This window comes from Nerophis ophidion, linkage group LG05, assembly GCF_033978795.1.
Source record: "Nerophis ophidion isolate RoL-2023_Sa linkage group LG05, RoL_Noph_v1.0, whole genome shotgun sequence".
NCBI classification, from domain to species: Eukaryota; Metazoa; Chordata; class Actinopteri; order Syngnathiformes; family Syngnathidae; genus Nerophis; species Nerophis ophidion.
The window spans coordinates 13601724-13617344 of record NC_084615.1 but is presented as its reverse complement, the minus strand read 5'-3'; the positions used below and the strand labels follow the sequence as shown (position 1 = coordinate 13617344).

General features: G+C 37.0%; 1 protein-coding gene across 1 annotated transcript; it reads left to right on the top strand.

Moving 5' to 3' along the window:
• Positions 1-363: 363 nt before the first annotated feature.
• LOC133552689 (NADH dehydrogenase [ubiquinone] iron-sulfur protein 8, mitochondrial-like) lies at positions 364-14919 on the top strand. Its single transcript, XM_061900071.1, has 7 exons — positions 364-466; positions 5238-5286; positions 5353-5412; positions 5487-5576; positions 8661-8833; positions 8907-9035; positions 14428-14919. Exons 1-7 carry the CDS (start codon positions 380-382, stop codon positions 14557-14559), a joined length of 720 nt encoding a protein of 239 aa, XP_061756055.1. The 5' UTR covers positions 364-379; the 3' UTR covers positions 14560-14919.
• The last annotated feature ends 702 nt before the right edge of the window (positions 14920-15621 follow it).

The following is a 15621-nucleotide window of genomic DNA, read 5'->3' as shown; positions in this document are numbered from 1 at the left end:
AAAGTAAAAAGTAAATAATGAGGATTTAAATGGAAACAAAATAGAGAAATATTACAATAAGAATAAAAACTAATAAGCAACAATGGGAATATACAGCTCAAAGAGGCAAAAATGACATTTTTTAGGAAACTTTTGTTTTGAAGGGGTTTTTGCCAACTTCCTGTTGATTTTTGCTTAAGAAAGTGAGTGTATGGAATCTAGGTCTAAAAAATTAGACCTACATACAGGTTTTTGTTTTATATCTGTACGACATTCCTAACGGAAGTTACACGCAGTTTTGTCTGTGGTTTTTCCTAGGGGGCGCTAGAGCACAATTTACATTTTTGGGGTTTGGTTTTTAAAATAATGTGATTTTATTATAAGTAGATCCGTGGCACAAATGACCGAGGACCTTGAATGCATCTCGGGTCTTACTGCGCATGTCAGTCAGCGGCGTCTTCCGGTTGAAAGTGCTCACACGGCAGAGGTAAGACTCTCCAAAGGTCAAAATAAACAAACTCGCTTCTCGTTCGTCCATCCGAATGTCGACATTAAACACCGTCGAAGGACGCACGAATGCTCTTTTTAAGGTTTAATAAGCAAGTGGGCGTCTGACGAATTGAGCCCGTCCTCTATTTTGCTAAGTTAGCTTGCGTGCTAGCGTGTGAGATTTAGAGAGCGCGGCGTGACATTCGGCTCATGTTTTATCACATTTTTCACATTTTTCTCACATTGGAGGCCTTAATGTTTCCTAAAAACGCTTTGAGTCATTTATTGAAGTGTTGTTATGCGGCGGAGCAATGACAAATTAAACTTGCGCATGCGTGGTTACGTCATTTACTGAGTCGATATGTAAGTGGTTATATATCCTTTACTCACTCGATATATAATCAATCAATGTTTAGTTATATAGCCCTAAATCACTTGTGTCTCAAAGGGCTGCACAAACCACAACGACATCCTCGGTAGAGCCCACATAAGGGCAAGGAAAAACTCACCCCAGTGGGATGTCGACAATGATGACAATGAGAAACCTTGGAGAGGACCACATATGTGGGCAACCCCCGCCCCCCAGGGGACCGAAAGCAATGGATGTTGAGTGGGTCTAACATGATATTGTGAAAGTCCAATCCATAGTGGATCTAACATAACCGTGAGAGTCCAGTCCAAAGTGGATCCAATATAGTAGCGAGAGTCCCGTCCAAAGTGGAGGCGGATCAGCAGCGCAGAGATGTCGCCAACTGATACGCAGGCGAGCGGTCCATCCTTGGTCCCGACTCTGGACGAGTGGTCCATCCTGGGTCCCGACTCTGGACAGCCAGTGCTTCATCCATGGCCACCGGACCGGACCCCCTCCACAAGGGAGAGTGGGACAGAAAAAGAAAAGAAACGGCAGATCAACTGGTCTAAAAATTGTCTTGTTTTATTAATCAATGTTTATTTATATAGCCCTAAATCACCAATCTTTCAAAGGGCTGCACAAACCACAACAACATCCTCGGTAGAGCCCACATAAGGGTGAGGAAAAACTCGCCCCCAGTGGGACGTCGACAATGATGACTATGAGAAACCTTGGAGAGGACCACATATGTGGGCAACCCCCCCATACCCCACCTAACATGATACTCTGAAAGTTCAATCCATAGTGGATCTAACGTAACCGTGAGAGTCCAGTCCAAAGTGGATCCAATATAGTAGCGAGAGTCCCATCCAAAGTGGACCCAGCAGGAAACCATCCCAAGCGGAGGCATATCAGCAGCGCAGGGATGTCCCCAACCGATACACTGGCAAGCATTCCATCCTGGGTCCCGACTCTGGACAGCCAGTACTTCATCCATGGCCACCGGACCGGACCCCCTCCACAAGGGAGAGTGGGACAGAGGAGGAAAAGAAAAGAAACGGCAGATCTACTGGTCTAAAAAGGGGGTCTATTTAAAGGCTAGAGCGGTGGTTCTTAACCTTGTTGGAGGTCTCGAACACCATTAGTTTCATATGCGCATTCACCAAACCCGTCTTAGTGAAAAATAAAATGTTTTTTATTTTTTATTTTAAGACAAAGTTATGTGTTTTTGGTAACACTTTAGTATGGGGAACATATTCTCAGTAACAAAGACTTAATTTAAAGGTTTTTTGACACTAGGGGAACAAATTCTAAGTAACAAAGACTTTATTTGGAGTTATTTGGTGAGGGTTAGAGAGTTAGGGTTATAATGAAGCTGTGCCCAATAAGGCATTAATAAGTACTTAATGATGACCCTAGCACTAATTTGCATGTTAATAAGCCACTAATTAATGGTGAATATGTTCCCATACTAAAGTGTTACCATGTTGTTTTTTTTTTACTGGTGCACAAAATGAACCGTGCATGAACATCACCTTGTTCAAAGAACAAAACCGACACAGTGCATGAACTCACAACAAATTAGACACTTGCAAATCATAATACGATTGGTGGAAGTTTTTTTTGACATGATGAATCGGGTGTGTTTTGACCTCCGTCGAACGCCTGATGCCGACTTACCGAACCCCTAGGGTTCAATCGAACCCAGGTTAAGAACCACTGGTGAGACTTAAATGCTTCTACTGAGGTGGCATCTCGAACTGTTACCGGGAGGGCATTCCAGAGTACTGGAGCCTGAATAATAAACGCTCTATAGCCCGCAGACTTTTTTTGGGCTTTGGGAATCACTAATAAGCCGGAGTCCTTTGAAGGCAGATTTCTTGCCGGGACATATGGTACAATACAATCGGCAAGATAGGATGGAGCTAGACCGTGTAGTATTTTATACGTAAGTAGTAAAACCTTAAAGTCACATCTTAAGTGCACAGGGAGCCAGTATAGGTATATATGTATGTAAATATGTATATAAGGTATATACAGTATAGGCGTAATATGATCAAAATTTGTTGTTCTTATCAAAAGTCTAGCCAGCCGCATTTTGTACCAACTGTAATCTTTTAATGCTAGACAAAATAATAGGTTACAGTAATGGAGACGAGGCGTAACAAACGCATGGATAATGATCTCAGCGTCGTTAGTGGACAAAATGGAGCCAATTTTAGCGATATTACGGAGATGAAAGAAGGGCGTTTTAGTAAGGATTTTAATGTGTGACTCAAAGGAGAGAGGCGGGTCGTAGATAATACCTAGATTCTTTACCGTGTCGCCATGTTTAATTGTTTGCTGGTCAAATGTTAAAGTTGTATTATTAAATATAAGTGGTTGTATATCATTTTCTCATTCGCAACATGACGCGCCGCCTGCTTGAAAATGTTGAAGAACATATTCAAGTAGTTTGCCGACGTTTATCCACTTTTGTCAATCTCCCGTGAGAGGTTGAAACAGCACGTGAACCCGTTATTTCCAATTCTTCCAGCACTCCTCAAATGTGTCATGCCACTGGTGTAATACCAGATTTCACGTCCAGGGGGCGCGCCCACGTTTCCATCAGTAATGTTGACATAATCTCATGTTTTGATTGTCTTGTTTTATTTGTAGGTGCACGTCAGCACTGTTTGATTCAGTAATGTCCCAAACAAAACACTCATACCAGACTACTCTTTCCAACAAATAAACATTCTTACTGGGGATTTTTGGAAGTTTGGACACCCCTGAGTTATTAGTATAACTTTTTTTTTTTTTTTTTATTATTATTACATCACAAAAAATTTTTGTGTTTTTTTTTTTGGTTTTGTTTTTTTACATTGTTACTGTTGTATTTCTAAGTTCGGACACCCCTGAGTTACTAGTATAAAATTGTCAGTTTTTTCCTCATTACCTCACACATTTTTGCTCTTTTTTTTTTTTTTTTTTTTTATTTGGACACCCCTGAATTATTAGTATGTAATTGTCAGTTGTAACTTTAGCTGTTTTTTGTTTTTGTTTTTACATTCTTACTGTTGTTTTTTTTTAAGTTTTTACACCCCTTAGTTATGACTATAAAATTGTCTGTTTATTTGTCATTACATCACAAATTTTTGCTCATGGTTTTATTAATTCATTTATTTAATTAAATTTTTGCTGCTGTTGTTTTTTTATTTGGACACCACTGAATTATTAGTGTATAATTGTCAGTTGTAATTTTCCATCCATTTTCTACCGCTTATTCCCTTCTCGGGGCCGCGGGTTGCGCTGGCGCCCATCCCAGCTACAATCGGGCGGAAGACGGGGTAGCTGTTTTATTTAAATTTTTTAACCTTCTTACTGTTGTTTTCTATAAGTTTGGACACCCCTGAGTTATTATTATAAAATTGTCCGTTTTTTTGTCATTACTTAACAAATGTTTGCTCTTTTTATTTATTTATAGTTATAATTTTTTTTACATTCTTACTATTGTTTTTTTTATTTGAACACTCCTGAATTATTAGAGTATAATTGTCAGTTGTAATTTTGGTTGTTTTAATTTTTTAACCTTATTACTGTTTTTTTTTTTAAGTTTGGACCCCCCTGAGTTATTACTATAAAATTGTCAGTTTTTTTGTCATTACTTCACAAATTTTTGCGCCTTTTTTAATATTCTTACTGTTGATTTTTTCAATTTGGATAGCCTGACTTTTTAGTATAAAATTGTCAGTTTTTTTATCATTACATCACACATTTTTGCTCTTTGTTTTTCTTTCCTTTTTTTTTTTTCCATTCTCACTGTTAATTTTTTAAATTTGGACACCCTTAGTTATTGGTATAAAATTGTCAGGTTTTTTCATTTCATCACAAATTTTTGCTCATTTTTTATTTATTTATTCTAACTGGGGTTTTTTTTCCAAATTTGGACACTCCTGTGTTAGTATAAAATAGTTAGTTTTATTATCATTCCATCACAAATTTTTGATTATTTTTTCATTTATTTATTGTTACTGTTGTTGTTGTTTTTTATTATCTAAACACCCCTGAGTTACTGGTATAAAATTGTCAGTTTTTTTTCTCATTACATAACAAGTTTTTTATTGCTTTTCTTTTTTTTTTTTAAACATTCTTACAGTTGATTATTTAAACTTGGACACACCTGAGTTGTTACTATAAAATTGTCAGTTGTTTTCTCATTACATCACAAATTTTTGGTCTTTTTTTTTTTTTTAATTTTGCTTGTTTTTTTTTGTTTTTTACATTCTTACTGTTGATTTTTTTTTACATTTGGATACCCTGTTATTTAAAAAAAAAAATTCTCAATACATCACAAATCTATGCACGTTTAATTTTTCTTTTTTTCCTACATTCTTACAATCTTACCTGATTTTTTGATTGTCTTTTTTATTTTCAGATGTCTGCTTCGCTGAACCTGCGTCTTCTCTACTGCTACGCCAAGCCAGGTACTCCTTGTTTACCAGCGATATTTCTGTAAACAGCAACATTAAAAGACGTTCATGCACTTGCAGGCGCGCTTGGGTGCACTCTCGCACGTCCTTTCAGTGTCGGCGTGCAACGCAGTGGCTTCAGTGAGTCCTCGGCTCAAGATAATAGACGTGTGAGGTCTGCATTCCACACAATGGTTTTAAACATGTGATTGCAGAGTATGTTAACGCTCAAGAGGAGGCCACAGACTTGAGGTCCATCACTGACCGTGCTGCAACTACTCTCCTATGGACGGAGCTCTTCAGAGGTGCCGCATCATTCATTTGCTAGCATGATCACCACTGTTTGTTTCAGTAATGTCCCCAAACTAAAAAACACTAGACTACTCTTTCATACAAATACACACATTGTTTGCTAATCAGGTAAATGCTGAGAGATGAGCATCAATATCATCAAGTGTCTTCAAATGCATTGTTTTTACTTTTTCAAACTACCGCTTGTCTTGAATACAGTACACCTTCAACATTCAAACTACGATGTAAATAGATAGAAAGTAACTAAAGTAAACATAATGACACATATTTATAAAGCTTAGTTTTTAAGATTTAGAATTTGCTAGTATTGTTGTAAATTATATAGTGTATGAAATGCTACATACAATTGTATTTTTTTAACAAAAGTGACTTGTGCAAAATAACACGAAAAAAGCAAAAACTAGTATTGGCTCTCATTTAAATGGTTTGGGTTCTACCCTCAACCCTTGAGGGACTTACTCCCTGAGAAAAAGTGAAAAAAAATATCCCCCAAAATTGTGTGATGATTAAAACAATAAGTAAAAAAATAATATATATATATATATATATATATATATATATATATATATATATATATATATATATATATACACATACATACACACATATATATATATATATGTATATATACATATTAGAGGTGTCCGATATCGGCTGATAAATGCTTTAAAAAGTAATATCGGAAATTATCGGTATCAGTTTCAAAAATTAAAATGTATGACTTTTTAAAACGCTGCTGTACGGAGTGGTACACGGACGTTAGGAGAAGTACAGAGCGCCAATAAACCTTAAAGGCACTGCCTTTGCGTGCCGGTCCAATCACAAAATATTTATGGATTTTCACACACACAGGGGAATGCAACACATACTTGGTCAACAGCCATACAGGTCACATGGAGGGTGGCCGTATAAACAACTTTTAACAGTGTTACAAATATGCGCCACGCTGTGAGCCCACACCAAACAAGAATGACAAACACATTTCGGGAGAACATCCGCACCGTAACACAACATAAACGCAACAGGACAAAAACCCAGAATCATTTGCAGCACTAACTCTTCCAGGACGCTACTATATACACCCCCCCGCTACCCTCGACCCCGCCCACCTCAACCTCCCTGAGAGAGCATGTCCCAAATTCCAAGCTGCTGTTTTGAGGCATGTTAAAAACAATAATGAACTTTTGTGGGGCGGCATAGCTCGGTTGGTAGAGTGGCTGTGGCAGCAACGTGAGTGTTGCAGGTTCGATTCCCACTTCCGCCATCCTAGTCACTGCCGTTGTGTCCTTGGGCAAGACACTTTACCCACGTGCTCCCAGTGCCACCCACACTGGTTTAAATGTAACTTAGATATTGGGTTTCACTATGTAAAGCGCTTTGAGTCACTAGAGAAGTGCGCTATATAAATATAATTCACTTCACTTTTATGACTTGTTTATGTTTATTGTTCTTCGGTCAATGGTCAACAAAGCAAACAAACAGTTGTACATTCATAGATTGAAAATAAAAAGTTGTACATTCATAGATTAAAAATAAAAAATGTGCAGACCGAAAGGGTTTAGGCTGAAGTTAAACACTTATTGCGCCTAACACTATAAACTATTTCAAGTACAAAATAAACTTCCGAAAATGATAAAATGTCCTTTGCACAACTTTTTATAAATACACATTATAAACAACATTATAAACAACATGAACGTATTTAAATTTTATACACAGCACAGGCATGTGAAATATCCCTGTGTACATATTAAACCTTTGCACTAATTATATTTACCATATATACAAACAATTGTACTTCTATTATTATTTATATCTCATGTTTAGTTTTTAATTAACATTGATCATAGTATTAACTACAATTTTGATTCAAGAGTGATATATTTTTTCAAGACATTGGTCTTAAAGTGTTTTTTAAATGTGTGAATGGAACTGGAACATTTGAAGCAATCATCAAAGCTGTTCCACAGTTGAACTCCTCTAACAGAAACACATCTACTTCTTAAGTTTGTTCTTATTTTTGCTTTCTGAAAGAAAGCTGAACCTCTGAGGTCATAGGGATTCTCTCTGGGTTTAAATCTCACTTGTAAACACCCAGGCAGCATGTGGTTATGAGCTTTGTAAGCCACAATAGTAGTATTGAGGTCAACAAGATCGTGTAGTTTTAATGTTTTTAATTTAATGAACAGAGCATTGGTATGGTCATGATAATTTGCATAATTTACAATTCTAATCGCTTTCTTTTGAAGTAAGAATATAGAGATGATGTTTGATTTGTAATTGTTTCCCCAGATTTCAACGCAATAATTAAGATATGGGAGTATGAAAGAATTATATAACATGATAAGAGCCTTTTGATTTACAGAGTTTTTAATTTTATGTAACATAGCAATATTTTTTGCCATCTTTGTCTTAAGTATATTTATGTACAGTTTCCAATTTAATTTATCGTCTATATAGATTCCCAAGAATGTTATTGAATACACCCTTTCTATCTCCATATCAATTCTTATATGACGCTGTATGTTATTTTTCCTATTTCCAAAAATTATATATTTAGTTTTATTTAGGTTGATTGATAGTTTATTGGCATCAAACCATTGCTTTAGTATGTGGAGTTCAAGCTCTACAGTCTCTAGGAGTTGGTCAAGGTCTTGCCCAGAACAGTAGGGACTTGTATCATCAGCAAAAAGAATACAGTTGAGTTTTTTAAGGATTTTAAAAATATCATTAATATACAGTAAAAACAATTTTAAAAAACAGTAATAAATATGGCAGTGCCATGTTGGCATTTTTTTCCATGACTTGAGTTGATTTATTTTGGAAATCCTTGTTACATTGTTTAATGCATCCAGCGGGGCATCACAACAAAATTAGGCATAATAATGTGTTCATTCCACCACTGTATATATCGCTATAGGTTGATATCGGAATCGGTAATTAAGAGTTGGACAATATCGGATATCGGGGAAAAAAAGCCATTATTTGTATCGGTGTGTGTGTGTGTGTATACGCACACACAAACACATAGGACTTTGATTCCTGTTTGTTGTGATTCATCTTTGTCCCTCCCTCAGGTTTGGGGATGACCATGAGTTACCTTTTCCGTGAACCCGCCACTATCAACTACCCCTTTGAGAAGGGCCCCCTTTCGCCCCGCTTCCGTGGTGAGCACGCCCTGCGTCGCTACCCCAGTGGAGAGGAGCGCTGCATCGCCTGTAAGCTGTGTGAGGCCGTATGTCCCGCTCAGGTGAACATCTTCTTTCATTTCAGTTCAGTTCAAATAGTGTGTTATTCTTCAACATGGATGTGGTGTTGTCCAGGCAATCACCATTGAGGCGGAGACTCGAGCGGACGGCAGCAGGAGGACCACGCGCTACGACATCGACATGACCAAGTGCATCTACTGTGGCTTCTGCCAGGAAGCCTGTCCTGTGGACGCCATTGTCGAGGTGACAGTCTCATGCCTCAGAATATACAACATTAGAATTGGTCAAATTGTTGCACTTACACAACATCATCATCCGTCAAAACTTCCTTCTGGAAATATTGAGTGAATTGATTTGTGAGGGTTGGTGCCTGTGCCTCACAACACGAAGGTTCGATCCCCGCGCTCGGAGTCTTACTGTGTGGAGATTGCATGTTACTACGGCTGCCTCCCACCTCTAAAGGACATACACCTGTCCATCTGTGTTGGCCCTTGTCCAGGGTCTACCCCCTAGTGTTGTCCCCATACCAATATTTTGGTACTGGTACCTAAATGTATTTTGATACTTTTCCGTACTTTTCTAAATAAAGGGGACCACAAAATATGTAATTTGCTTTATTTGAACACAAAATCTTCGGGTAAATTGATTCCAGAAAACACAGAGTGAGATGTTCTACCTCTTGTGCGAAACACAAATGCATAACATGACTTAACACATTAAAATGACTAGTAAAACATTTAAAACACAACAACCACCTTCTAACACATTAAAAACGACTCCAAAACACACAAAATGACTCCAAAGAGATGCACAGTGACATCTAAAACGTAAATTACTCCTAAAACACATAATAAGACTCCTAAAACACATAAAGACTCCTAAAATATGTAAAAAAAAAAACAAACTCCTAAAACTCGTAAAAATACTCTTAAAAACACGTAAAAAGTCTCCTAAAACAAATTAAAAACAGAATGAGGTGTTTGCATCCTTTGCAAGCACATACACTTTAGTCATTAAATAAAATAGTGAACATACTAGACAACTTGTCTTGCAGCCTCCACAGCATGACTACCGTATTTCCTTGAGTTTCCGCCGGGGCGCTAATTAATTTAAAACCTCTTCTCACTCCGGCACTTACCAAAGGCATGCGGTAAATTTAGGCCTGCGCTTATAAATTTGAGTGTGATGTAAGGATACCATCATGAAAAGCACATTTAATACAAAAAAAAAACGTTATTACGGTCTTACCTTTACTTATAAATGAAGTCCATGCGCAGCTCCTTCTGATCAAAAGCATCGATAACTTGTTTATAGAAGTCTTCCTTATCTTTCTTCAGTTTTAAAAGTCTCTCTGTCTGGATGGAGATCTTCCTTTATTACCTCCTGCTTCGATTGAAAGTCCAGTTTAAAAAAACTGTTTTATTTTAGATATGTAATCCTCCATGTTAAAAGTGCAAGCGAGAGGAAAAAATTAACGATCACTCTTGCTGCTTGTTGTCACTTCTTCTGCAGCCGAGTAGTCGCAAGAAGGATCACTAGCGCCCTCTACCACCAGGAGGCGGGAGTCATTTAATGACTCATTTTTGACACACGCAGCTACGGTATATTAATAAAACATAGCTGCTTACTGTTCTTTTTATCATATTCAATAGCTTGGACCTTAAATCCTACTGAATAGCTCTTAATCTTCTTCCCTTTATGCGATTTCAAATGATTGAAATCAGCCTCCTCCATTTTGAAAATGATGACAGGTGAAGTGTCACTCGTGACGTGATAAGTTTGACCCGGTGGAAATTCTAGACATTCGCTAATAAAAAATAATATTTTGCGAAACGAGTTTGACCCAGCAGTAATTCTAGGTAGGCGCATACTATATACCCGGCGGCAATTCAAGGAAATATGGTTTGTTGGATTATGAGCGTTTAAGGTGACTATGTAGGTGTTTTTAATGTCTATAGAGCTTCGTACTGTTACAAGCTGTTTTTTAAGCAAAGAAAATAGTCCGAATTTGTCAGGAAATTCATTTACACCAGGGGAGTCGAACTGGTTTTCACCGAGGGCCACATCGCAGTTGAAACTGGCCTCCGAGGGCCGCCTGTAACCGTGAATCATTTATGGATATACATGTATAAGGATTCATACATTACCTATGCATTTGATAATATTTATATATGTGTAGGGCAGCACGATGGAACGGGGGTTAGTGCATGTGCCTCACAATACGAAGGTCCTGAGTTCAATCCCGGGCTCGGGATCTTTCTGTGTGGAGTTTGCATGCGTGGGTTCCCTCCCACCTCCAAAGACATGCACCTGGGGATAGGTTGACTGGCAACACTAAATGGTCCCTAGTGTGTGAATGTTGTCCGTCTATCTGTGTTGGCCCTGCGATGAGGTGGCGACTTGTCCAGGGTGCACATATTTGTCATTATTAGAGATGTCCGATAATTTCTTTTTTGCCGATATCTGATATTCCGATATTTTCCAACTCTAAATTACCGATTCCGATATCAACCGATATATACAGGGGTGGAATGAACACATTATTATGCCTAATTTTGTTATGATGCCCCTCTGGATGCATTAAACAATGTAACAAGGTTTTCCAAAATAAATCAACTCAAGTTATGGAAGAAAAGGCCGACAAGGCACTCCCATATTTATTATTGAAGTCACAAAGTGCATTAGTTTTTATAACATTCCTCAAAACAGCAGCTTGGAATTTGGGACATGCTCTCCAAGAGAGAGCATGAGGAGGTTGAGGTGGGCGTGGTCGAGGGTAGCGGGGGATGCATATTGTAGCGTCCTGGAAGAGTTAGTGCTGCAAGGGGTTCTGGGTATTTGTTCTGTTGTGTTTATGTTGTGTTACGGTGTGGATGTTCTCCCAAAATGTGTTTGTCATTCTTGTTTGGTGTGGGCTCACAGTGTGGCGCATATTTGTAACAGTGTTAAAGTTCTTTATACGGCCACCCTCAGTGTGTCCTGTATGGCTGTTGACCAAGTATGCCTTGCATTCACTTGTGTGTGTGAAAAGCAGTAGATATAATGTGATTGGGCCGGCATGCAAAGGAAGTGCCTCTAAGGTTTATTGGCGCTCTGTACTTCTCCGTACATCCGTATACAACTCCGTACAGCGGCGTTTTAAAAAGTAATAAAATGTACATTTTGAAACCGATACCTATAATTTCCGATATCACATCTTAAAGCATTTATCGGCTGAGAATATTGGCAGTCCGATATTTTCAGACATCTCTAGTCGTTATTTTTTTTATTTTGACCAAAAGGTTTTAAATAAAGTTCGACTCCCATGGTGTAAATGAATTCCTGCCAAATTAGAACTATTTTCTTAGCATAAAAAAGTTTGGAACATTACAAAGCTGTATAGACATTAAAAAACACTTACATGGTCACTTTTAGCGCTAATTAATCCAACATAGTAATACTGTGGAGGCTGAGCCAATCAGTGGCCACGATACTGAACAGCACGCTGATTGGTTAGGTCTAACCCAGTGGCCACAACTACTGTGGTATAGATAGTAGCTTACTTAGCTATAAAAATAGCTTAATTTAGTCCATAAATAAGTAGACTATTCTTTAAAAAACAGCTAACAAAACAAAAACAAATCCGCGATAGAGTAAAGTCGCAAACTTGGAGGGACGACTGTATTTACAAGTGTCAATTGCTTTTCAGAGTAATGACAAACATGATTAAAAAAAATGTTGTTGCATTATTAGATAATACATTTTAAAAGCATGCAATATGTGTGTTTGTTTCCGTCAAAATGGAAGGAACTAATCCATTTTGTAAAGTACCTCATATTATTTCAAATCTTGGGCCACATTAAATGAAGTGGTGGCCCAGGTCATTTTGATATTTTCATTTTCAAACCATAACAAAATATATGGATTTCTTTTTTAATCCTTAGGGCTCATGGGGAGCATAGAGGGTCTCAGTCATTAAAATGTTAAAAATAAGTCAAGTTATTATTACTATTTTTTATTTAATGCTTACAGTAAATCTCGATATCAACTTGAGGTTGATATAAAGTAAAATAAATAAGGTTTTATGCCTTTTCTGTCAAAGACAACTTTGTTTTTTTATAGTAATATTGAAATATGCAGTATTTAGATAGATAGATAGTACTTTATTGATTCCTTCAGGAGAGTTCCTTTATTTAGCAATTAAAGCCCTCAAAGATCAATAATGCAGGACACTATTGATTTTGATTATTTAATATTTTTGAGTAGCGTATTTTTCGGACTATAAGTCGCAGTTTTTTTCATAGTTTGGCCGGGGGTGCGACTTATACTCAGGAGCAACTTATGTGTGAAATTATTAACACGTTACCGCAAAATATCAATTAATATTATTTAGCTCATTCACGTAAGAGACTAGACGTATAAGATTTCATGGGATTTATCGATTAGGAGTGACTGATTGTTTGGTAAAGGTATAGCATGTTCTATGTTATAGTTATTTGAATGACTCTTACCATAATATGTTAGGTTAACATAGCAGGCACCTTCTCAGTTGGTTATTTATGCCTCATATAACGTACACTTATTCAGCCTGTTGTTCACTATTCTTTATTTGTTTTAAATTGCCTTTCAAATGTCTATTCTTGGTGTTGGATTTTATCAAATACATTTCCCCCAAAAATGCAACTTATACTCCAGTGTGACTTATATATGTTTTTTTCCTTCTTTATTATGCATTTTCAGCAGGTGCGACTTATACTCCGAAAAATACGGTAATCACAGTGAAAAGTTAAATAAAATCCTACTAAGTATATTTGAGATCCGAAAGGTTCCCCACTCATAAAGTAATGCATTTTTATTAGTTTTTTTTTACTTTTAACACTTAAATTTCAAGATAAACTTCCGATATGTCTGTGGATTTTAAGATTTACTATTATTTTGTTTATGTTCTTTTGTCAAAACTTTGATGTTTTTATATGGCAACCACACAACATATGCAATATTTTTCCACATAAAACATTTTAAAGTGATAATTTTCAAGTAATAATTCATTAGAACATAGATTTTTTTGTCCTTTTTTTTTTTTTGAGCAATGGAAAAAAAGAAAATAAAGACAAAAACACTGCCTGCATGGCAGCTTTGTGTCAACATTGCCACTTTTTCTCATTAGATTTCACCTCATTCCACTTTTTTTAAATGTTTTATTTTTTATTTTTGCAATACTATCAATTTTGCAATTTTTGCAGAATGTGTGGCGGGCCGGTAAATGATTAGCTGCGGGCTGCAAATGGCCCCCGGGTCGCACTTCGGACACCCCTGCTTTACACGGTTGGGCCTGCAACCAATTATCAACAAAAAGAAGGGATTATTTATGTCTATTTATTTTGAAAGATGACCTGCTTGGCACTCAGCATCAAGGGTTAGAATTGGGTGTTAAAACAGCAAAACTGATTCCCGGGCGCGGCCACTGCTGCTGCTCGCTGCTTCCCTCACCTCCCAGGGGGTGATCAAGGGTGAGGTCAAATGCAGAGAATGATTTTGCCTCACTTAGTGTGTGTGAGACAATCATTGGTACTTTACCTTTTTAACTATAACATTGCATTTGAACAGTTTGTCCCGATCGTTCTTAGACGTGTGTGCTTGTTCTTTTTTCCCACAGGGCCCAAACTTTGAGTTCTCGACAGAAACACACGAGGAGCTGCTGTACAACAAAGAGAAGCTGCTCAACAATGGAGACCGATGGGAGGCTGAGATCGCGGCCAACATCCAAGCAGACTACCTGTACAGATAAGACTGGTCAGCGTGCCAGCATCACAGGCTGTCATCATGTCTTACACGCTTTTGTTAGCCTCATGAATAACTTATTCTTTCACAGCCAGTACTTGTCTTCATGTTTTTCCCCACACTATGGAAATCCAGAAATAAAGTAGGTTTTCAAAAGGTAACTACTGTCCTTAAGTGCTGTGAGGTTTCCTGGAGAGCAGCATCTTTTGCCTGCAGTCAGCCGGGTTAGGTGGCGTCCACATTTGGAATCATGAGTCCATAATTAACCAGACAGAACTTCAACGGTAAAGGGCATTCAACCCTATTTTTACACTCAAACAAGTTCTACTGGGTTTTAAATGTAATGAAATAAATGCTTATGAAACAATACAGCATTATGTTTTTCCTTCCATTTCCAATTACTTTAGGGAGATAAAAGTTTGACCTCAAATGTTGATATGCTGTACATCAGGGGTCACTACCAGATGAGTCGCCCGCTGGCCTGTTCTAAGAATAGCTCAAATAGCAGCACTTACCAGTGAGCTGCCTCTATTTTTTAAATTGTATTTATTTACTAGCAAGCTGGTCTCGCTTTGCTCGACATTTTTAATTCTGAGAGACAAAACTCAAATAAAATTTGAAAATCCAAGAAAGTATTTTAACGACTTGGTCTTCACTTGTTTAAATAAATTCATTTATTTTTTTTACTTTAGTTCTTATAACTTTCAGAAAGACAATTTTAGAGAAAAAATACAACCTTGAAAATTATTTTATGATTTTTAAACACATCTTCTTTCCTGACAATTTAAATCAATGTTCAAGTAAAACAATTGTATTTTTATTTTAAAGAAAAAGAAATACATTTTAATTTAATTCTTAATTTTAGCTTGTTTTTTTGTCGAAGAATATTTGTGAAATATTTCTTCAAACTTATGATTAAAATACAAAAAAATATTCTGGCAAATCTAGAAAATCTGTAGAATCAAATTTAAATCTTATTTCAAAGTCTTGAATTGTTTTTTAAATTTTTGTTCTGGAAAATCTAGAAGAAAAATTGATTTGTCTTTGTTAGAAATATAGCTTGGTCCAA